This window comes from Aphis gossypii, chromosome 3, assembly GCF_020184175.1.
Source record: "Aphis gossypii isolate Hap1 chromosome 3, ASM2018417v2, whole genome shotgun sequence".
Classification (NCBI taxonomy): Eukaryota; Metazoa; Arthropoda; class Insecta; order Hemiptera; family Aphididae; genus Aphis; species Aphis gossypii.
In genome coordinates, this window is record NC_065532.1 from 18,764,356 (window position 1) to 18,783,151 (window position 18,796).

Consider the following 18,796-nt stretch of genomic DNA (forward strand, 5'->3'; position numbering starts at 1 on the left):
GGTATTAAGTTATCTAAAATACATAACAATCAGATGAGGTTCAGATCTCATGGACCAATTCACACCCCCCGGAAACTTCTTAGTGTTAATTTAGGTACCAATATTATATTAATAGGTAATTTCGTATTTTTATTTTATATATTTCACACGTAGGTCAATTTTTTATGTAACATCCAGACATTCTTGTATTTTATTTTTCAATTATTGATAATCAATTGTAATTACTAATAACTAATTAGGTATATTAGATATTTGTATAACAATAGTACCTAAGGTAACTTTCCATAGTAATAAACATATATTGTTTTCAAAATCATACATTTATATAAATATGTGGAAATTGACCTTTATGTAGATAGTTAACATATATTGTAATATATTTTTGTATTGCTTATAATTTGGTTGAAAGATAAAATGACAGAATCCACAGAAGTTATGAATGAATTGGAAAATGACATGTTAACAGACGAAGAAGAAGCATTAGAAAATGATAATACGCATTTTATGTTTATTAGAGATCCCGCCGATAAATCTGAATCTTACGAATATAATCAAGAAATGAATAGCAGTTGTTATTCGATCGGTAACTAAAATAATGCTCATTTATATAGTTATTGTGCGTCTGTGTAGACGTGTAGTATGTTATGTTATAATTTTAAAATAAATGTAACGAAAACAATTGTAAAACTGTAAAACCGCAGAAATCCACTATCCTATAATGTAGAAATTTCTAAGAAAATTCGATTATAAACAATATTATTATAATAATTATAATTAAATTAGAATAGTTTCTATTCTTCAAGACTTATATTATTTTATTATTAAAACCATTTTAGACTTTTAATTAGGTACTAATAGCAAAAAGTGTTTGAATAGAAAAAAAATTAAGATTGTTTTTTACTTCATATGTTTAAGGGACAGAAACAGAAACATATAAAAATTGCTCTGAAAGTATTATTTCTCTTGAACAGTTTGAAAATGTAAATAGTGAGAATATGACCTCTCAGTCCACGAATAATACATTAAAAAACCAACAAATCGTACTTGCATCGGATAATCCTCTCATGGCTAAAATTCAAAATATACTAAAATTACAACTATTGAAACAAAAGGAAAACATTAAAAAAGAAATATTAACTCTTGTAAGAAAATACACATACTCTTATCCACTATCAGAGATCGGAAATGAAATATTATCACGTTTTTTTTTTTAAAAAAAACGGACATACCTAAAAATTTAAAAGACAAATTTCTAAAATTATTTCTCAATATTTATATTTTCAATAAATTTAAACATAAAAAATGATATACCTACAATGATAACAAATCCAACATTTTATTTTATTGGTTTGAAATTAATTCAAACGAAATTTTAGAGTGGGGTAATCAAAACTAAAGAGAAAGAAAAGTCTTCAGCAGTGGATCTAATAAAAAGTGCCAACTGTCGAGTTACAGCACAGAAAAAACTATTAAGTGACTTTCATCGAATGAAAGTGGAATTAGAAACAGCAAAACAAAAGTTGAAAAAAAGTACTGAACAACAAATGCAACGCTACAAAGAAATGTTCACAAAAACTGCAGATGAAGAAAAAAAATGTATGCTTTAAAAGAAGTATTTTAATTCGTATTTAGATATCTAAAATAAATTTATGTTTATTTTTAAACATATAGTTTCGATTTTAAAAAGACAAATAGAATGCAGTCGTGGGTTTCTAAACGAACTTACTAAGTATGAAAAAGAACAAGAAATCACATTTAATAAGTGTAATCAAACAAAATATCAAGCAAAACAGTATAAGAAAAAATTATTAAATAACCAACAAAAACAGGTGATGTTTACTTAATCTTTTTCTAAAATAAAAATTATTGATAATCGGTGCACCGTAACTGCGCATACATCACGGTACTTTTATAATATACACCTTAACTGGCTTAACTCCTCATACAAGGTTTAGTAAAAGCCTTAACTCTCCATGTGAGTTTTTTTTCTAACACTAACTTCGCATATAAGTGTTTTCTAACACTGTAACTCCGCACATGATTTTTAAAATTTTTTTAATTGTTTAAATACAATATATTATGTTATTAAAGTTAGTCTTATTAATCTATATTTTATTTTATAACATTTTATATAACTTATATTTTTAATAATTTTCTATAATATGTTCTACAAAATTCACTACCTAATTTAAAATTAGATAATAAAAATCAAAAAAATCTAACTATTTTTTTTTACTCTTAAAAGATAGTTCTCTAAAATTCAAAAATTCAAAATATCTTCATTATCTTGGATAAAACTAAAGTACCTATTTTCCAACCTATTATTATGTGTAAAAATAAATATATTGCCTCAGCGGGAAATTTTTTAATCCAGGGGGGGAATGTCCAATACTGTTAAACACCGTGGGAGAAAAAGGCACGGAAGAAACTCCAATAATTACCATTAATAGTTTATAGCTTGTACACATTCCTTTATAAATTATATAGTATATAAACATTTATACATTTATATTTTAATAATTGTATTATAACGATTAGGATTTATTATTATTGTCTCTAACCCAAGAAAATCTTCGGTTGGAAGATCGCATTAAACAATTAGGCGAACAAGCAGAAGCAAAATATAACGAAAGCGAACTATTGAGACAAAAAGTTATGGATAATTCAATAGGTCTCGATGCTATTAATAAAGATAATGCGAAGTACACATTGTTATGGAATGAAGTAATAATATGTATTCAACAATGTGAAAAATCTTCTCAAAAAAAAATCAAAGAATTACAGTAATGATTACCATTTATAATAATAACAATATATATTAATTATATAACTATCCAAAGACATTTTTTATTTAATAAATTAATTAAATAATATTTTTATATGTACTGTATTTTATATGTATTGTAATATTCAAATTGTTTCTATTTTTAGAGAAGAAAAATGTAAATATCATACATTATTAACTGAATACTACAGTTACAAACGCAGTTCACAAGACGAATGTCGCAAAAACGATGAATTACAACATTTCTTAAATAAATTTACACAAAATCAAAATAATTTACAAAATGGATTTAATACATGCTTAGAAAACTTTAACCATTTAAGGGATAAGTATTTTAATATTTTAAAAATGACGGAAATCCAAAATCAAAACTTAGATGAAGTGATATTTGTATGTACTTCGTAATATAGAAATACTTAAAATTGTGAATACAAATAAAAGTCTTATTATAGGAACAACAATCTATTCAAAATGAACTAAATAAATTATTGCGTTTAAAAAACAACATATCAAATCAAAAATTAATGTATGAAGATCAAATTTTAGAGGAATATAATAACCAATCAATTACTGATAATTATTGTCAAAAAATAAAAAGCAATATTTTGGATCTTAAAAAAAAAAATAATGACAATGTAACAGCATAACACAGCATAATAATATTATGTTAAATTGTTAAATACAATATATTTCCCCTTAAAAATAATAATACTTATCTAATCACAATATATTTAATATTATGATTTATAAATATAGGAGTCAATATTAGTTAAAATTGAGAACGATGTTTGTTTAGATCAAATAAAACTAAAACAATATCGTATTACAACTTATAATTTAGAAAAACAAATAAAAGAACTCACCAAAGATATGGACCAACAAGATTTGAATATTGATACATTGGACTCTAAACTTAAGCAACTTTACACAGATATACAAATAAAATCAAATATGATTGAATTAGAGTCTAAAGAATTAGAATCTTTAAAAAAAAAACATGAAGTAAGTTAACAATATTTAGTTAAATTGATATTTTTAACATGATGTATAGGTATTCAATTTAAAATTAATTTCACTTTAGGTTGGTGATGTTATGACTCCACAAATGCAAATCGATCATGTTAGAAGTAGAATTAATGATGTAGAAAAAGAAACCAATGGCATAAAACAACACTGTATTCAAAATCAAAATCAAAATGTAAAATTATTGAATGAAAAAAATAAACAAATATTTGAACTTAATAAAATGCGTGAATGTAAGTATTAATTATTATATAATAAATAAATATTAATATTTTAAAATAATAAAAATTTTAACTCAATTAAATAATAAAACAAGTTTTTAATTATTACTATGATATATACAAATAAAACCAATTTTTACATGTATAATTAATTTATTATATGAGTACTTTCCAGTCTTTTCTATGAGTACCAATTATAAATTTTAAATTAATAGTTATGTCAGTGTGGGCCTAATAGCCCAGTAATTTTTAATATGTCCAACAACTCATACAAAAATATAATATACATATACATTTTAATACATTGCAATAAAATTATTTTATTTTTATTAAAAAAAAAAAAATAATAATTGCTTTAAAATAATTCGTTATTATAATCATTAGAAAAAAAATAATAATGAACAATGTTTTATAAACATTTTATTTACAATAATTTTATACAAAAAAACAAAAAAATAATAAATATTAATTAAAAAAATTATTATAAACTATTAATAAAGTAAGTAGTAGTTTTTTCAATTTATTGCTGAAAAATCTTGACATATCAATAATTTCATCTTTAATTATGAATTGAATGATATCTTCATCAATAGACTAGTTAAAAGTTAAAACATGCAGATATAGTTAGCTTATCAAAGATCTAAGTCTTTAAAATGTGCAGTTTTTAAAATACTAATTCATATTTATAATTTGTGTGTACGGAAGTATAAAAACATATTTAAAAATTTGAATACTATGCACAATATATATTGAATAAACCAGACTTTGCTGTTCGCCTGTTCGTACAAAAAATATTGAAATATATATATGTAGGTATAATATATATAAATATATTTTATTTATTTATTTTTTTTTATATTTATATTTTGAAATACCTAAGTTAAAACATATAAGTAAAGTTATTTCCATTATTCCATTTGGATATTGGTAGTATTATAGCACCCAATATTAAAAAATTCTTAAGAACTTACAAAATGCGGAAATCGTCGAGTATCTTTGTGGCTAGATCGGCACTTGAGTTGGGATATATTCTGTAATACTTGAATTTTAATAACTAATAATTTCTTTATAGGCATTATTGGTAATAATTTATAATCAGGTTTAATATTATAGTATATGAGAAAAACTGTGTATTGATAGTCTCAATATACATAATATGCATTATAATATTATGCACTTATCACTATGTTACAAATATATATATACAATTAAATCATTATAATATGTATTGGCAATTTTTGAAATAAATTTATGATATATTGTAGATGACATGCAAAATCTTATAAAGAGTAGAAAACTTGATTACGAAATTGCTTCTTTATCCAAAGAAGTTGATCAATATAAACGAACTCTTACGTATATGAGAAATAAAGTTGTGATATATAATGAAGTTTTTGGTAAAAATAAAGGAAAAAGTAGTCAACTTTTGAACGAAAACGAGTGGATACAAAGTTCTGCTTTAGTTGAATTAAAGGTATTACTGCCATTATATAAAAACTAGAATAGGTATTATATTACTATTTATGATGCGTAATTTGAACCATATATTTATATATATACAAGTATATTATACAAATATTGAAATACATATATTTCTTGTATATTATTATATAATCGCTTTCGTTTTAGTTATTAGTTATTATTTGAATAAAAAAATCAAATATTTTAGTACCATTACCTATGTATTTTATAAGCTTAATATATTGTATTTAAATTTTAAACATACATATTTTGTTACAACAATTAAATATGAAAATACCAAAAATATTTTGTAGGAAAATGAAAAACAGTGTTTAGAATATATGGACCATTTAAAATCGTTGCAAAATGAACTGAACGAAATTAAAAAAACATATATTGAAAAACAACGGGAAAGTAAATCATGGGAAGCTAAAGTTCAGTCACTTATTGAAATTAAAACAGAACTTAAGAATAAACAAGGAATTTTTGGTGATATTGATGCTACACAAAAGGAAATACATAAAATGCAGGTATGTAGCAGTCAAACTAACTAAACAATAATTCTATATCGTACTATTAGTAGATGATATTTTAAATTTTAATTAAATTATGATATTAATTAAGTTTATTATTTAGTTTTTATTATTTTTATACTTGTGTATAAAAGACATTAATAGTAATTAAATAATAATTTATTGAAAAGAATTTGATTAAATTTATATTATTATGTTTGTAGATAATAGAAGGTAGATTGAAAAAAATACTGGACAAAATAATGATGGATTTAGAAAAATGCATATCGAAACGGGATACAATTTATAATAAATTTGCAGCAAAAAATATTCGTTCAAATAGTAAAAATGATACTAAACAAAAATTATTGAAGACCCTCGATGATATGAGAATAATGATAAGAAAAATTAAAACTGTAACTTTACTTGTTATTATTTATAATAATCATTTAATTTAAATATTTATATTATATTTATCGTATGTCTATTTCTCATAATAGGATCTAAGTATTTTATAAACACAAACATATTTAATGACAGTTCCTGTTTCGATAGGCTAAGAATTATTAATAAAAAAAAGTATAGGTAACCACTCTGCGGTAAATAGTAGGAGACTACTTGCATTGTCATTGGAAACAGCTCAGTACTGTATAATGGAAGTGTTAAATTTGAATTCAACTTCCATTTAACGAATTATTTTTGAGAACCATAACCTTCATTTTTAATTATGCGTTAATTCTATTTAACAAATTTCTCTACAATACGGTTTTTTTTGTTTCTCACGAGACTTCGTTAAATAGAATTTTCATTGTATTAAAAAAATGTATTAAAATGTTTTACGGGACTCTATATACCGAGATAAGATTATTTGGAACCCAATTTACCAATCCTGGCATACGACATAAGAGAGCATTTACTTACTTTTATGTTTCCATTGATTTTGTAAACGTTAAGTACTATACGTTTTTAATTTTGACAATAAAATAACAACTAGATTCACTTTACATTTCCTACGAGAAAAGATATTGAAGTTAAAAATCTAAGCCTTTTTATACTGTAAAAAGTATTCAAAAGAGACATACAAAAGAAAATGAAAACAGCAATGATAAAATAAATACATTCGACGAGGTTGTTCATCTAAAAAAACCTTAACACATTTTACATATATTTTTGTATTAATATATTTTATAGTTTATACTATAATATAGTATTTATATTCATACTCGTATTAATATTTAATAATATGCTTAAATATATAAATTATGCATCGTAAATATTTATCAATAAATAATAAATTAGTTCATATTTAAAATTTACTTTACAGAAATGTAAAAAAATAGATAAAGATATTAGTGATGCACAAAATTATAAAATGGAATTAGAGTGTAAACTTGCACATTTAAGAGATAAATTTACAGAAGTTGAACAAAGTACAGATGATTTAATTAAAAGTATTGAAGATATGAATGCTTTAAAACTTAAAGTTTGTATATTATACCATCAAAATTACCATTTATAGTAGTTCTAAGATAAGTCATTGAGTTGTTTTATACACAGCATATGCGTAAATAGCTAATTAAAAAAAAAAAATGGTTTATGTTTAGTACAATGTACTAAAATTTTGAATTCGAGGAGCTTAGAATTTTCCACTTCCCATCCCTATTGGTTATCCATATTATTTATAAGAACTATTTGACGTTTTACGAGTAAATATTAAAGAATAGTATAATATAGCATAGTACATACTGCATGATACGATCCCAAACTATTCCAGTTCTATTTTCCTTAACCATTAAGCCATCTAACCTCATCTGGCTTAGAAATTTAATCAAACAAGTAATTTTAATTTATTTTACACGCATTTTCTTTTTTTTACCTGATTGGTGATGTAGATTAAAAATTATATTTGATTACCTATTTAATAACATTTACTTTTTTATAGAACTTTTATAAATTAAACTACAAGCAGAATCGTATTAAATTCTTGGACGATGTAAGAAAAGAAAAATACCGTTTGCTGATAAAAAGTGAATCTAAAATGAACGAAGCAATTATGGCCCAGAGTTTGAAGAATTCAAACTTAATAACTGTTGTGGAATGTTTAAAAAATGATTTTCTGTACTTGGATGTTGAGTTAACACGTTTGTTATTAACTCTTAAGTCTATTAATGATTAAAAATCATAAAATTAATAATATACATATGTATATTTACGTTATTCATTGTATCATTTACCAAAGCGTATAGACTACGCGCGCATCAGTGGTAGGGCAAACTGTCAAAGTGTTTGGCAGATTATGAAGTAGCGTTACATAGTTTGACAACTCCAATCTGCAGAGTACTCCTCAAATCAAAAATCAAAAGAAAGTTAGCAGTCCTTGTAGAAGTAAAAACAAATTAAAGCTTTTTACAAGTAACTTTGTGAAATCGAACAGCGTATATTGCATTAGTTTTAAGTAAGTCTTATTAAACGCGTATTATAGTATAAAATAGGTGCTTACTGCTTAATTTTTTAATATAAGCTTAATAAAGTAGTTATAGCTACTAGGTATTTTTTATTGATATTTAAAATAAGTATTATTATTATTATATTAATTGTAATATTTACAGACAGCGATTAATTTCCTCCATATCACAACCAGGTACATTCGCCAACCTAGCAGAGTCATACACACGCATACACGCATATCTTTATTATCTTATTGTGCGTATTATAATGTATAGGTAACTTATTGAATAGTGCTGTTCCGTAGCTATACGAACGACGTCATTAATTGTGAAATTATTATGTATTTTGAGCAAATCTCAATTGTTACTAAAAAAAAATACATATTTTTATTGTTGCACTCATCATAGTGGAAACTCTACTTCTTTCTATTAATGTATATTATTATATCGATATATTATCATGTATGCCAATCGTTATGATGTATTGAGTACTTTAATATATATATGAACTAGCTATACTAAACCTAGCGTGAATACCATTCGCATTACGATTCTATTAGTCGAATTTGCACACATTTCTAATATACGACATTTTCGATGTATTATTTTTGTATAAAATCAGTTCTAATAATAGCCAACAAATATATTATTTTGTTATTATTATTATATTTTTAAAGTACTTGGTTTAAACAATAAATCGCGTGTCAACATTATATAGATCTTAAGTAAGCTGCTGGCCAGTCTGCGCTCTGTCTTGCTATCATTGTGAGTACCTACCTATATTATATTTTATTTTATCATGAATCTCATTATCATCAGCTTAAATAGCTGTTTATAATTATATATATATATTGTCTATCTTATCGTTATTACAATAGTTATTTAGTATTGAACATCGTTAAATGTGTAATGTCATAATATAGTATATAGTATATACTATTTACACACGTATGCATACGTGAAGCTTTTAACCATAGCTGTTTGCACATTCGTGTCGTACTGTCGTTGAATTTATTTATTTATTTTATTATAATAACTGCCTCGTCAACTGGGACCATTGGCTACAATATATCTAATAAAAATAATATATCTATTTTACATAATTTGCAGGTGTATTGTAACATTAAGTGGGACTTTAATAGAGAAAGATAAAATATAAAATAAAGAAATACATACATGAATTTATATATAATTAGTCTTAATACATTCGTTGAATTTATTATTTTCGTGTTTTTTTAGTGCTTAAATAATGTCCGCAGAAAAGCGTGAAATTGGAGATGAAAATAGAACTTTAAATACCTCATAGAAGAATGACTATTTAAACAAAATAAATGTTCATTAAAATATATATTTTGAATGGACGTGGACGTAACTGAGTGTCGACATCACGCCATACCAGGCATCAAGCACATCATACGCATCATACACATCAAGCCACAGTAGTAAATTATAAAATATTTATGTTAAATACATAAATACATCGAAATTATCTGTATACGTAAAAAAGGTACTATGAATAATTACAAAACAAAACTACGATTTAAATAATTAAAAAATCAAAGTTACTGAGCTACCGGTATTTTATACATCTTTGTGACCAACAGATGGTTGAAATAATAATTATTTATTAAATAATAAAACAATTTAGTTTCAGACCATATAGCATATTTCTATGGGATACAAGTAGGTATGTTCCACTTGGCACATTTTCTATAATTTTAAAATAGTTCTATTATCGATACAAGTAATTCGTCATTCGGGATACTTACATTTTACACTGATGAATAACCAATATACTATGTATGATTTTAAATTATGAATAATAATAAATAATGATAAATTATTATTATTATAATAATTGCAATATTCTATGCCTACTTTTGTTTTCAAGTGATCTAGATGTAGTTTACGAATCAAAATTATTTATTAAATAATATATGTATAACTGTATGCAATAATTTAGTTTGGGAAAAAACAGTGTCGTACGCGAGGGGATAAGTTGGTAATAATTTATAAATAATTTTTTTAATAAATTATTATTCTACTTCACTTTTATACAATATTATTAAATGTAATATTATGTATTTAAACTATTTATATGAAATACTGAAAAAATGAACTTATGACAGAAGTCTACCTATAACGCCGTGTGGTCATAATTTTAAAAATTCCATTTCTCATAAGTCATAATTATGAATTACGGAACTTTTTATTCGATTTACGTTAATTATATTATTTTTTCATAGTCTAAAAGCTTGAAAATATATTACAAGATACTTCATAAGGTGTCTTTACAGAAATTCGTTAAAAAATGTTTTAAAAAACCACCTTTTGAGTAAAGCTTACGAGCTTTTGCACATCTAACTAGTGTTACACTGTTACTATAGGTAATATGAAATATCTAATTATAATTTTGTACAATTTATAATGCTATAATTTGACTTATATCATTTCGATATACCATACCGGTGCAAATTCAAGTTCAACATAATATTATCTTTAATTGAGAACAAAAAGTTTACGAACCTTATGTTGATATTAATTTATATTAGGTATATATTTTTTTACTTTGATATTGTACTTTGTCTGGTTTCTGTGCAATAAAAAAATAACCAATTTAAATAAAAGTTAAGTACACGTGACACAAATAGTTCTATATTATATACAGATACACATAAAGGCAAAAAAAGACCACAATTTTGAGGAAACTTGATAAAATTGATTAAATAGAAGTAGAGGTTGGCCATCACATGCACTCTCTAAATTTAACTATTGTTGTAACGAACCAATCCCTTTGCATTCCTTTGCAGTACAATTACCAGACTTTTATTTTTTTTTTTTTTGGAAAGATCATATACCTAATTTTGTTTGAAGTGTTGCCTCCTTCGATCCAGGAATACCTTTAATTTTTCCTTTTATTTCATCAGTTATTGAAATATTTTCATGTTATGTCATATTTTGAGTTTCTAGAGTTATTTTTATTGTTATCACTAAATATTACAAATGAGTGGATATAAGTGCTAATTTATTAACAAAGGTACTATTTTCAATTATTATATCCAGAACTTTTTTAACATTGCACATAATCCTTTGTCAGGTTACGATAACTTTTTGTATTTGTTAAAATTATCTCAGTATTTTAACGATGCAAGTTTACATGCCCCTCATCTAGTAACAACTGGAACAGGTGATAAAGAGATATCATAAATTTCCTTTTTAAAAATAGAGATTCAATTTGGCACTTTTAAGAATATTTTCTTCTCATTATTAATTATTAATTAAAGTATTAATGTTTGGAAATAATTACCTTATTTTGTCTACAAGGCGATTACATACATGCGTGAGCGTGAGCTTATTAATAATAAGTCACTGTGATGAATTTGTTAAATTTTAATTCAATGATAAATCATTATATTATACTTATAAAAAACAAACATGTTTATGAGTATGTATATTATAATATATAAATATTTATATATGCGTGCGTGTATATATGTATGTATAAATGTATAATGTACAGACAAAAATGTACGTAATATAGTGTTAACGAGGCATATTGGCCATGCGCATATTGGTGGTAGGGGAATCCGTCTAAGCCCGTTTAACAAAGTTACTTTATAGCTAGATGGTCTGACAATTCCATTCTTTGGTGAACTCCTCTTCTCATCAGAAGTCCAATGGAAGACAGCAACAATATCAGCGGTAGCGAGCTCATACTCAATTTTTACGCTTTGTAAATACATTTTTAAACATGAACACCGGATAATATTAGTCTTGTAAGTCTTAAACGCTTATTAATCTCTATAGCCTATAAGTTAAGTATAATTATGTATATATTTTTTTTTTACTTACATAATTTTATATTATCGCAAAACAAAATTTTTTTAAAAAAAAGTTGGAAAGTTTTCCACTTAAACTCCGCTCATGGCTCATTTAATCTCAAATAATATTAACTAATTAACTTCTTGTAAAATTAACGGGCAATTTTAATTTTTATCTATTTGTGACTCATCGATGCTATATCGATGGTCTGGTTACTTTAAAATTTAAATATATAATAATATACAAGGTTATAAAGAGTTAAAAAGTTAAAGTTAAGTTACTTTTAATTCAGTTAAATAATGATTTAATCTATTAATAAAAAGTAGCTTCTAACTTGGCGAATTAATTTTTCTCATGATATAACAGTATTTTATGAGTTAATTAGTTAATCTATCACGTTAAGATAATTTGTTTTCCTAATTTAAACTCCACAGATTTTAAACAAATTTTGTTTTTATGAAATAAAATTTATTATTGGATACCTATATCAAATAATTTTATGTATACATTTATTTTAATGTTGAGTGTATTTATATCATAAACATTCACCACTAAATTCTAATAAATATTTTGTACTTCTTTAGGATTTTAATTATGATCATAAAAACGAGTATAAATAACAAATTATTAAAAAATATGTGAACCGAGTAAATAAGATATAGGATATAGATGGTATATAACTTAACTATATAATAATAAGTTATAATTTATAAGTAGGCACATAATAAATAAAAATTTATAATACTACTAAATTGCATATTCGTAAATTCATGAATAATGAATATTAAAAATAATTATTATAATTTATAAGAATATAATCATTGTTGAGAAAAGAAAAATATAACTTTATTTTATAGTGTTCCTACAAACACTTTTATATACGCATTATTAATTTATTTTTAGTTAATTAATATTAAAATATTTTAATAATATAAAATATATATATTTAAAAAAAAAATTGATTTTTTATGTAATTACGAGTATAAGAATAACTGCTATTATGTATAACCTCTTAAGACTATTGGATAAATAATCATGGTCTAGATTGCTTTCTGATAATTAAAGTATGAATGAAGAAAAACTTAGTTAATAGCCGTATTTGGTATTTTATTACTTCTAATATTGATATTTTATACTGTCTACTCTACTATATAATGTAAAAAAAACTATTTAATTTATTAAATCTTTAAAAAATATACCAATGGTTTTAAATTAAAAAAGTAACTTATTTTTAACTGACTTTAATTATTTTTTTTTTAACCATAGAACTTTTAGAGGTCAAAAAGAAAAGTAACTTTTAACTTAACTTAATGAGTTAAAAATTAGTGAACTTGCTCAGTCCTGTTATATTTTATAGAAATACCTAATATAAAAAAAATCGAATCCTTTGAGCTAGCGTTACATTACTAAAAATAATATTACTTTGTAATAAACACTATTGAAGAAATAAATTCCGTTGTTTTGTATATTGTAGATTTGTAGCGCAAAATAAATTGACGCATATCATAAACGTTGTATAATGTATAAAAATATTTTCAAATCCAAGTTCATCGTGTTTATGAACCGTTTATTGCTCATTACCTAACTATGTAAGTGTTGATTGTTTTCTATTTTTTTTTACAACTTTTTCCGAGTCAACGATTGTGCCTAATCTGAACGTTTATACAATACACGAAAAGGAATGTTTAGATTTTTCGTATCTTTGCATAAGTAGCCAATGACTAATATGATAATTGATAATTGATAATATAATAATTAATAGTGCGTACTAACTCTAGTCATATATAGTCATATAGGCGACGTGTGTAGTATAAAAATAATTCGTTGAAATGCATGTATATGGTTTATTGCTCATTACCTAACTATGTAAGTGTTGATTGTTTTCCATTTTTTTACAATTTTTTCACACCGATTGTGCCTAATCTGAACGTTTATACAATACACGAAAAGGATTGTTTAGATTTTTCGTATCTTTGCATAAGTAGCCAATTATTAATATGATAATAATATAATAAAATAGTGCGTACTCTAGTTATATAATATAGTCATATACTCATATAGGCGACGTGTAATGTAAAAATAACTCGTTGAAATTCATGTATCAAAAAAAAATAGCATGACGATAAAAACAAATTAGTTCCTTATTTACTAGTGTTATTACGACAAGTTGACTTTTTCCGAAATCATTGTATTTATTTAATTATTGATATTCAAATGTTATAATACTTAGGTACTAACCTAGGATATATTAATTATACATTTCAAATTATATTATCGTAATTAACTTTTTTATCATTAACACCTTATCGTAAAATCGTGTGATAGTCAACATAATAATAATAAGTTCATGGGATGAATAAGAAATAACTAAAAATTAATCTATGCATTTTTAAAAAGTCATCGAGTATAGTTAAAATCACATAACAAACATAAAAGTTGTAAGTCCCAATAGTCCCCTCACGCATAATATTTTAAATTACAACAAAATAAATTTCAATATTCACCGTTTAAATATCGATGACTAACCAAACAGTTTTGGTTTTTTAAACTCAAAATCAAAATAATACTTTTAATGAGCTATAGGCATCTGGTGTTTCATGAGTATAAAAAGATTGAAAATCATTGAGCTGGATAACCGTAGTCCCACATAATTTTCCCAGACCGTATAGAATGGATATAAACGTACACACAATCAAATAGAGGAACCTCAAGCACGGAATCATAGATTTCCTATAGGCAGTATAGGCTATAGCAATTGGTCAATCTCATTGTTCAATATATTACTGAATATTACTATTTAGAATTTATTCGAAAAAATATAATTATAAATTGTAGTAGATGAATTTAAAATAGTACAATTATTGGATTTATGGTGAACCCCTTCTCTTTAAAAAAAAAAAAAAAAAAATATATTAAAATATTTTAGTTAATTTTTTTTATATTTTTGTAAATTTTTTTTAGTAAACGATGTTCATTTCTTTATATCGACGACTTTTCGCATCGTAGTCTCGTGGCTTGGAGAATTATACACACATACATGAGTAGGTGTGTGTCATCAACGCGGACGTGTTTCAAAATAATTTTACATTGCCTGTTGTTTTATATATATTTTTATTATTATTATTTGCAGTTCGCTCAAGCCGGGGTGCTTCTGGTGATAAGTTGAAGTTTCTGAGTTTTTTTTTGATAAACGATAGCCATGCAGAACGACATTTCTAACGACGACGACGGGAGAACACATCATTACAATTTTCGAATTTTAAATTCAAATATTTATGTTACATTTATGTATATATTTATTTACCTCTTATGAAATGCGTTATTGTATTATACTCATGACTTCATAATATTATTATTGTGGCGAATTGCAAATGTGTACGCTCGCGAAAACGGCTGCCCGTGAGACGATTCATCGCACGTGTTCTTCCGCGATCAGGGACAGGCGCCTAGAGTGTCTCGGGTACGGCCGCGAACAAGGGTGTCTGTGGGACGAGAACACGTGTAGTTCGCGTCCCACGGGCAATCATGTTCACAGGCGTACCTGAGACACTCTAGGCGCCCACGCCCGGCCGCGGAAGAACACGTGAATCGTGCCACGGGCATCCGTTTTCGCGAGCGTAAACATTTCCGCAATAATATGAAGTCGACGGGATCCAAATATAAAATAATATCGAATTTCAAGAGCTTGGCGTGCATTACAATGATTAAAAATGGTTAATAAATATTTTAAATAACACGTGGTTTTTATGGAGAGGTAGTCGTAATGAGACCATCTCTCGTCACTTTACAATTTAATTATTAAACGTAGTATTACATATTTAGTTATTTTTCTGATAATATTTGAAATTACGACACATTATTGATAATAACCTATATACAGGTGTTCCGTGTATTCAACAAAAGACAGTGCTGTAGCCAGGATTTTTCTTCGGAGGAGGCTATCATTTTTTTTGATCTGCGAATTTAGGACAAGTGATCTACGTATAAATTAAAAAAATATTTTTAATAGTATAAAAACACATAAAATTTTTTATTACGAGTATCTACGTCATAATATATTATCATACAAATATTCGTCAAGTATAAAAAAAAATAATAATTAGCCAAATATAATACATTTTTCAATTACAGTAAACATTTTTAGTATTATTTAAAAATTTTAAAAATGTATCTATTAATTGATTCCTAACACATTTGTTAGGTTCATTCATAGGTTTCCGAATTTCATAAATACTACAAAACACATCATGGCATAAATTGTACCAATCTACTACTGTTTTATTAGAACGTCCAGTAAGCCGACAAACGGTTACTATACTCATGTCTTCTGACTAGTAATAAACCAACTCTAAAATTTACCGCAGCGACAATTTAGAATTCCATTTATTATTCAAATCTTTGTAGGTAAAAAATTTATTGTCTTGACGCAGAGACTGGAATGTTTGACATCCTTTTTGAACGCATCTTAAACTTTGGTACTCACGTTGTTCACCAGAAGCCAGCCGGTTTTTTCTGATCGCAGTTTTTGTTTCAGAATCACATTTTTTACAATTTGGCATTTCACTGTTATTCGGAAGTGAATTGTGAAGTTGTAAAAAATTTTATTTTTTATATTGTCGATAAAAAGGTTGATTATTAAGCGATAAAAAGACTAACGTAAACAGACGTACGTGTTAGATACAACAAACTACGACCATCCAACTATGATTTTTCCCGACAATTTTATGTTTATAAAAATAAAAATAATATAAAATATGGCCAATATGCTAAAAATTGATTTTCTTAAAATATGACGAAATATTATATAAAAATATTCAAATTCAAACTTAGTCTTTAATTTCGCCATTTCATAAAACAAATTTATATATCACCTAGAATAATATCATAGAATATAATAATAGGTAATAATAATTGTAGATCACCAACTACACGAATGTCCGTTTCTGACGAATCCCGGCTAACCGTCTATACCTCAGGTGATTTCTTTATGGTCGTCTAAGGTCAATATCCGAAATTTTTTTTTTTTATTTCTGTATGTCTTAAGAAATGATACTATGTTATTCCAGAATGTGCTTAATTCACGATAAGATTTTAAAACAGAAGAATAATGTATTACAATTTAATATCGTATACAATGTATAGTATCTACAAGGTATAAAAGACGTGATCTCTCGTAGAACGTCAACAAGAAGATTATTAGCATTAAATATTAATAAAATAAAACGCAAACAGATCGCGCCACAATGCCAATGATCGACAAAATAATTATATGTTATATCGTTGTAATTTTTTAACGTGTCTTCAACCATGGGTCGTGAGCACAAGAGCATTTGAAGTGGCGTAAATTGGGCTAAATTGTTAGGGTTGCATTCAGTTTCTAAGTTAGGCAGGCTTTGACCCCCACACCTCCTAAAATGTTTTATTCTAAATTTAACATTATAAGTAGTAGGTAAGTAGTTAATCTCAACAAAACTATTTTAACCTTAAACACATAATATAGTATATATTATAAATATACACTATAAATAGGGTATATAATTAATTACCGTCAATAAAATATATATAATTTTCTTAAACAATATATGAATACTAGGTACATAAAACATAACAATTCTTTTATTTCATAAAATTTATATTTTAGATTTGTATTATATAATGTACTGTTTATATTTATAAATACATATAAAATAATGTTTATATGAAATTAAATATTAATTATATTTACCATTTTTGATTTTTTTTGCTGGAGGATGGAGGTTTTTTTCGGATAAGCTAACGTATTGCACAGCATTTGTATTAGTATTTTTCTAATAAGCAGGTTATAAGTGTACAACAATAAGTACCGAAATAATAAAAAATTATATACACAAAAATAAATTGAATTTGCTCAATAATATAATATTACCTAATAAATTAATTTATAGATCAAAAATAAATTATTTTGTCAAACTTTTAATTTTAATATAATATAAATCAGTAATTTATTTTAACGGCTACTTTAAACTTTAACATTACTTTCGACTTCGATGTTTTTACTAGAAATTTGTCCATTTTAGTAAGCTGTTGAAACACTTAATTTTGTATCGTTTGCGAATAAGAAATAAATACAAGTGTCGAAAAATGAATGAATATGTAAAAAAAAAAAACAAATAATAACTTTAAGTTATAGAAGTATATTAAAACAATAAAACACGTTTTCACTATCAGCATTCAGCTCATTCTAACTCATACATGATAGCTCATCTCAATTAAACAATACCTATACCTATTATATTCTTATTCATTTTTTTTATTACATTTTATTGCATTATTATTAATTAGTAGTATTTATTTACACTCACACACACACATAATTTATAAGTTTCATTAATAAAAACCACTCAAAGAGTTAGGTACTGAGTACTGACACGCTGTACTGGATATGATATGGTACACTGCTATGGATATGAAACAAGAATTTACAGTGTATACTGTATAGTTATCATTGCTCGCTTATAGTTTGCTATAATTGCGATCATTGGGAGG

General features: G+C 25.1%; 1 protein-coding gene across 2 annotated transcripts; it reads left to right on the forward strand.

Moving 5' to 3' along the window:
* Positions 1–316: 316 nt before the first annotated feature.
* On the forward strand, positions 317–16,088 carry LOC114125122 (repetitive organellar protein-like). 2 transcript variants are annotated; one of them, XM_027988632.2, is made up of 16 exons: positions 317–583; positions 916–1,142; positions 1,377–1,596; positions 1,672–1,829; positions 2,539–2,783; positions 2,932–3,175; positions 3,238–3,420; positions 3,542–3,787; positions 3,867–4,041; positions 5,295–5,503; positions 5,805–6,020; positions 6,227–6,418; positions 7,327–7,485; positions 7,945–12,225; positions 15,233–15,316; positions 15,402–16,088. In XM_027988632.2, exons 1-14 carry the CDS (start codon positions 415–417, stop codon positions 8,176–8,178), a joined length of 2,877 nt encoding a protein of 958 aa, XP_027844433.2. In that variant the 5' UTR covers positions 317–414; the 3' UTR covers positions 8,179–12,225; positions 15,233–15,316; positions 15,402–16,088. The 2 variants fall into 2 exon arrangements, with proteins under 2 accessions (XP_027844433.2, XP_050060029.1); XM_050204072.1 differs by lacking the exon at positions 916–1,142 and having other exon boundaries at positions 458–583.
* Positions 16,089–18,796: the final 2,708 nt, after the last annotated feature.

What these genes read in the sequence shown, in the direction of transcription:
- LOC114125122 (XM_027988632.2), top strand. Translation starts at nt 415, where the DNA reads ATGACAGAATCCACAGAAGTTATGAATGAATTGGAAAATGACATGTTA. An exon ending in AAAAAGAAATATTAACTCTT is followed by an intron (nt 1,143 to 1,376) that starts GTAAGAAAATAC and finishes ACGAAATTTTAG; the next exon opens with AGTGGGGTAATCAAAACTAA. An exon ending in CTGCTTTAGTTGAATTAAAG is followed by an intron (nt 5,504 to 5,804) that starts GTATTACTGCCA and finishes AATATTTTGTAG; the next exon opens with GAAAATGAAAAACAGTGTTT.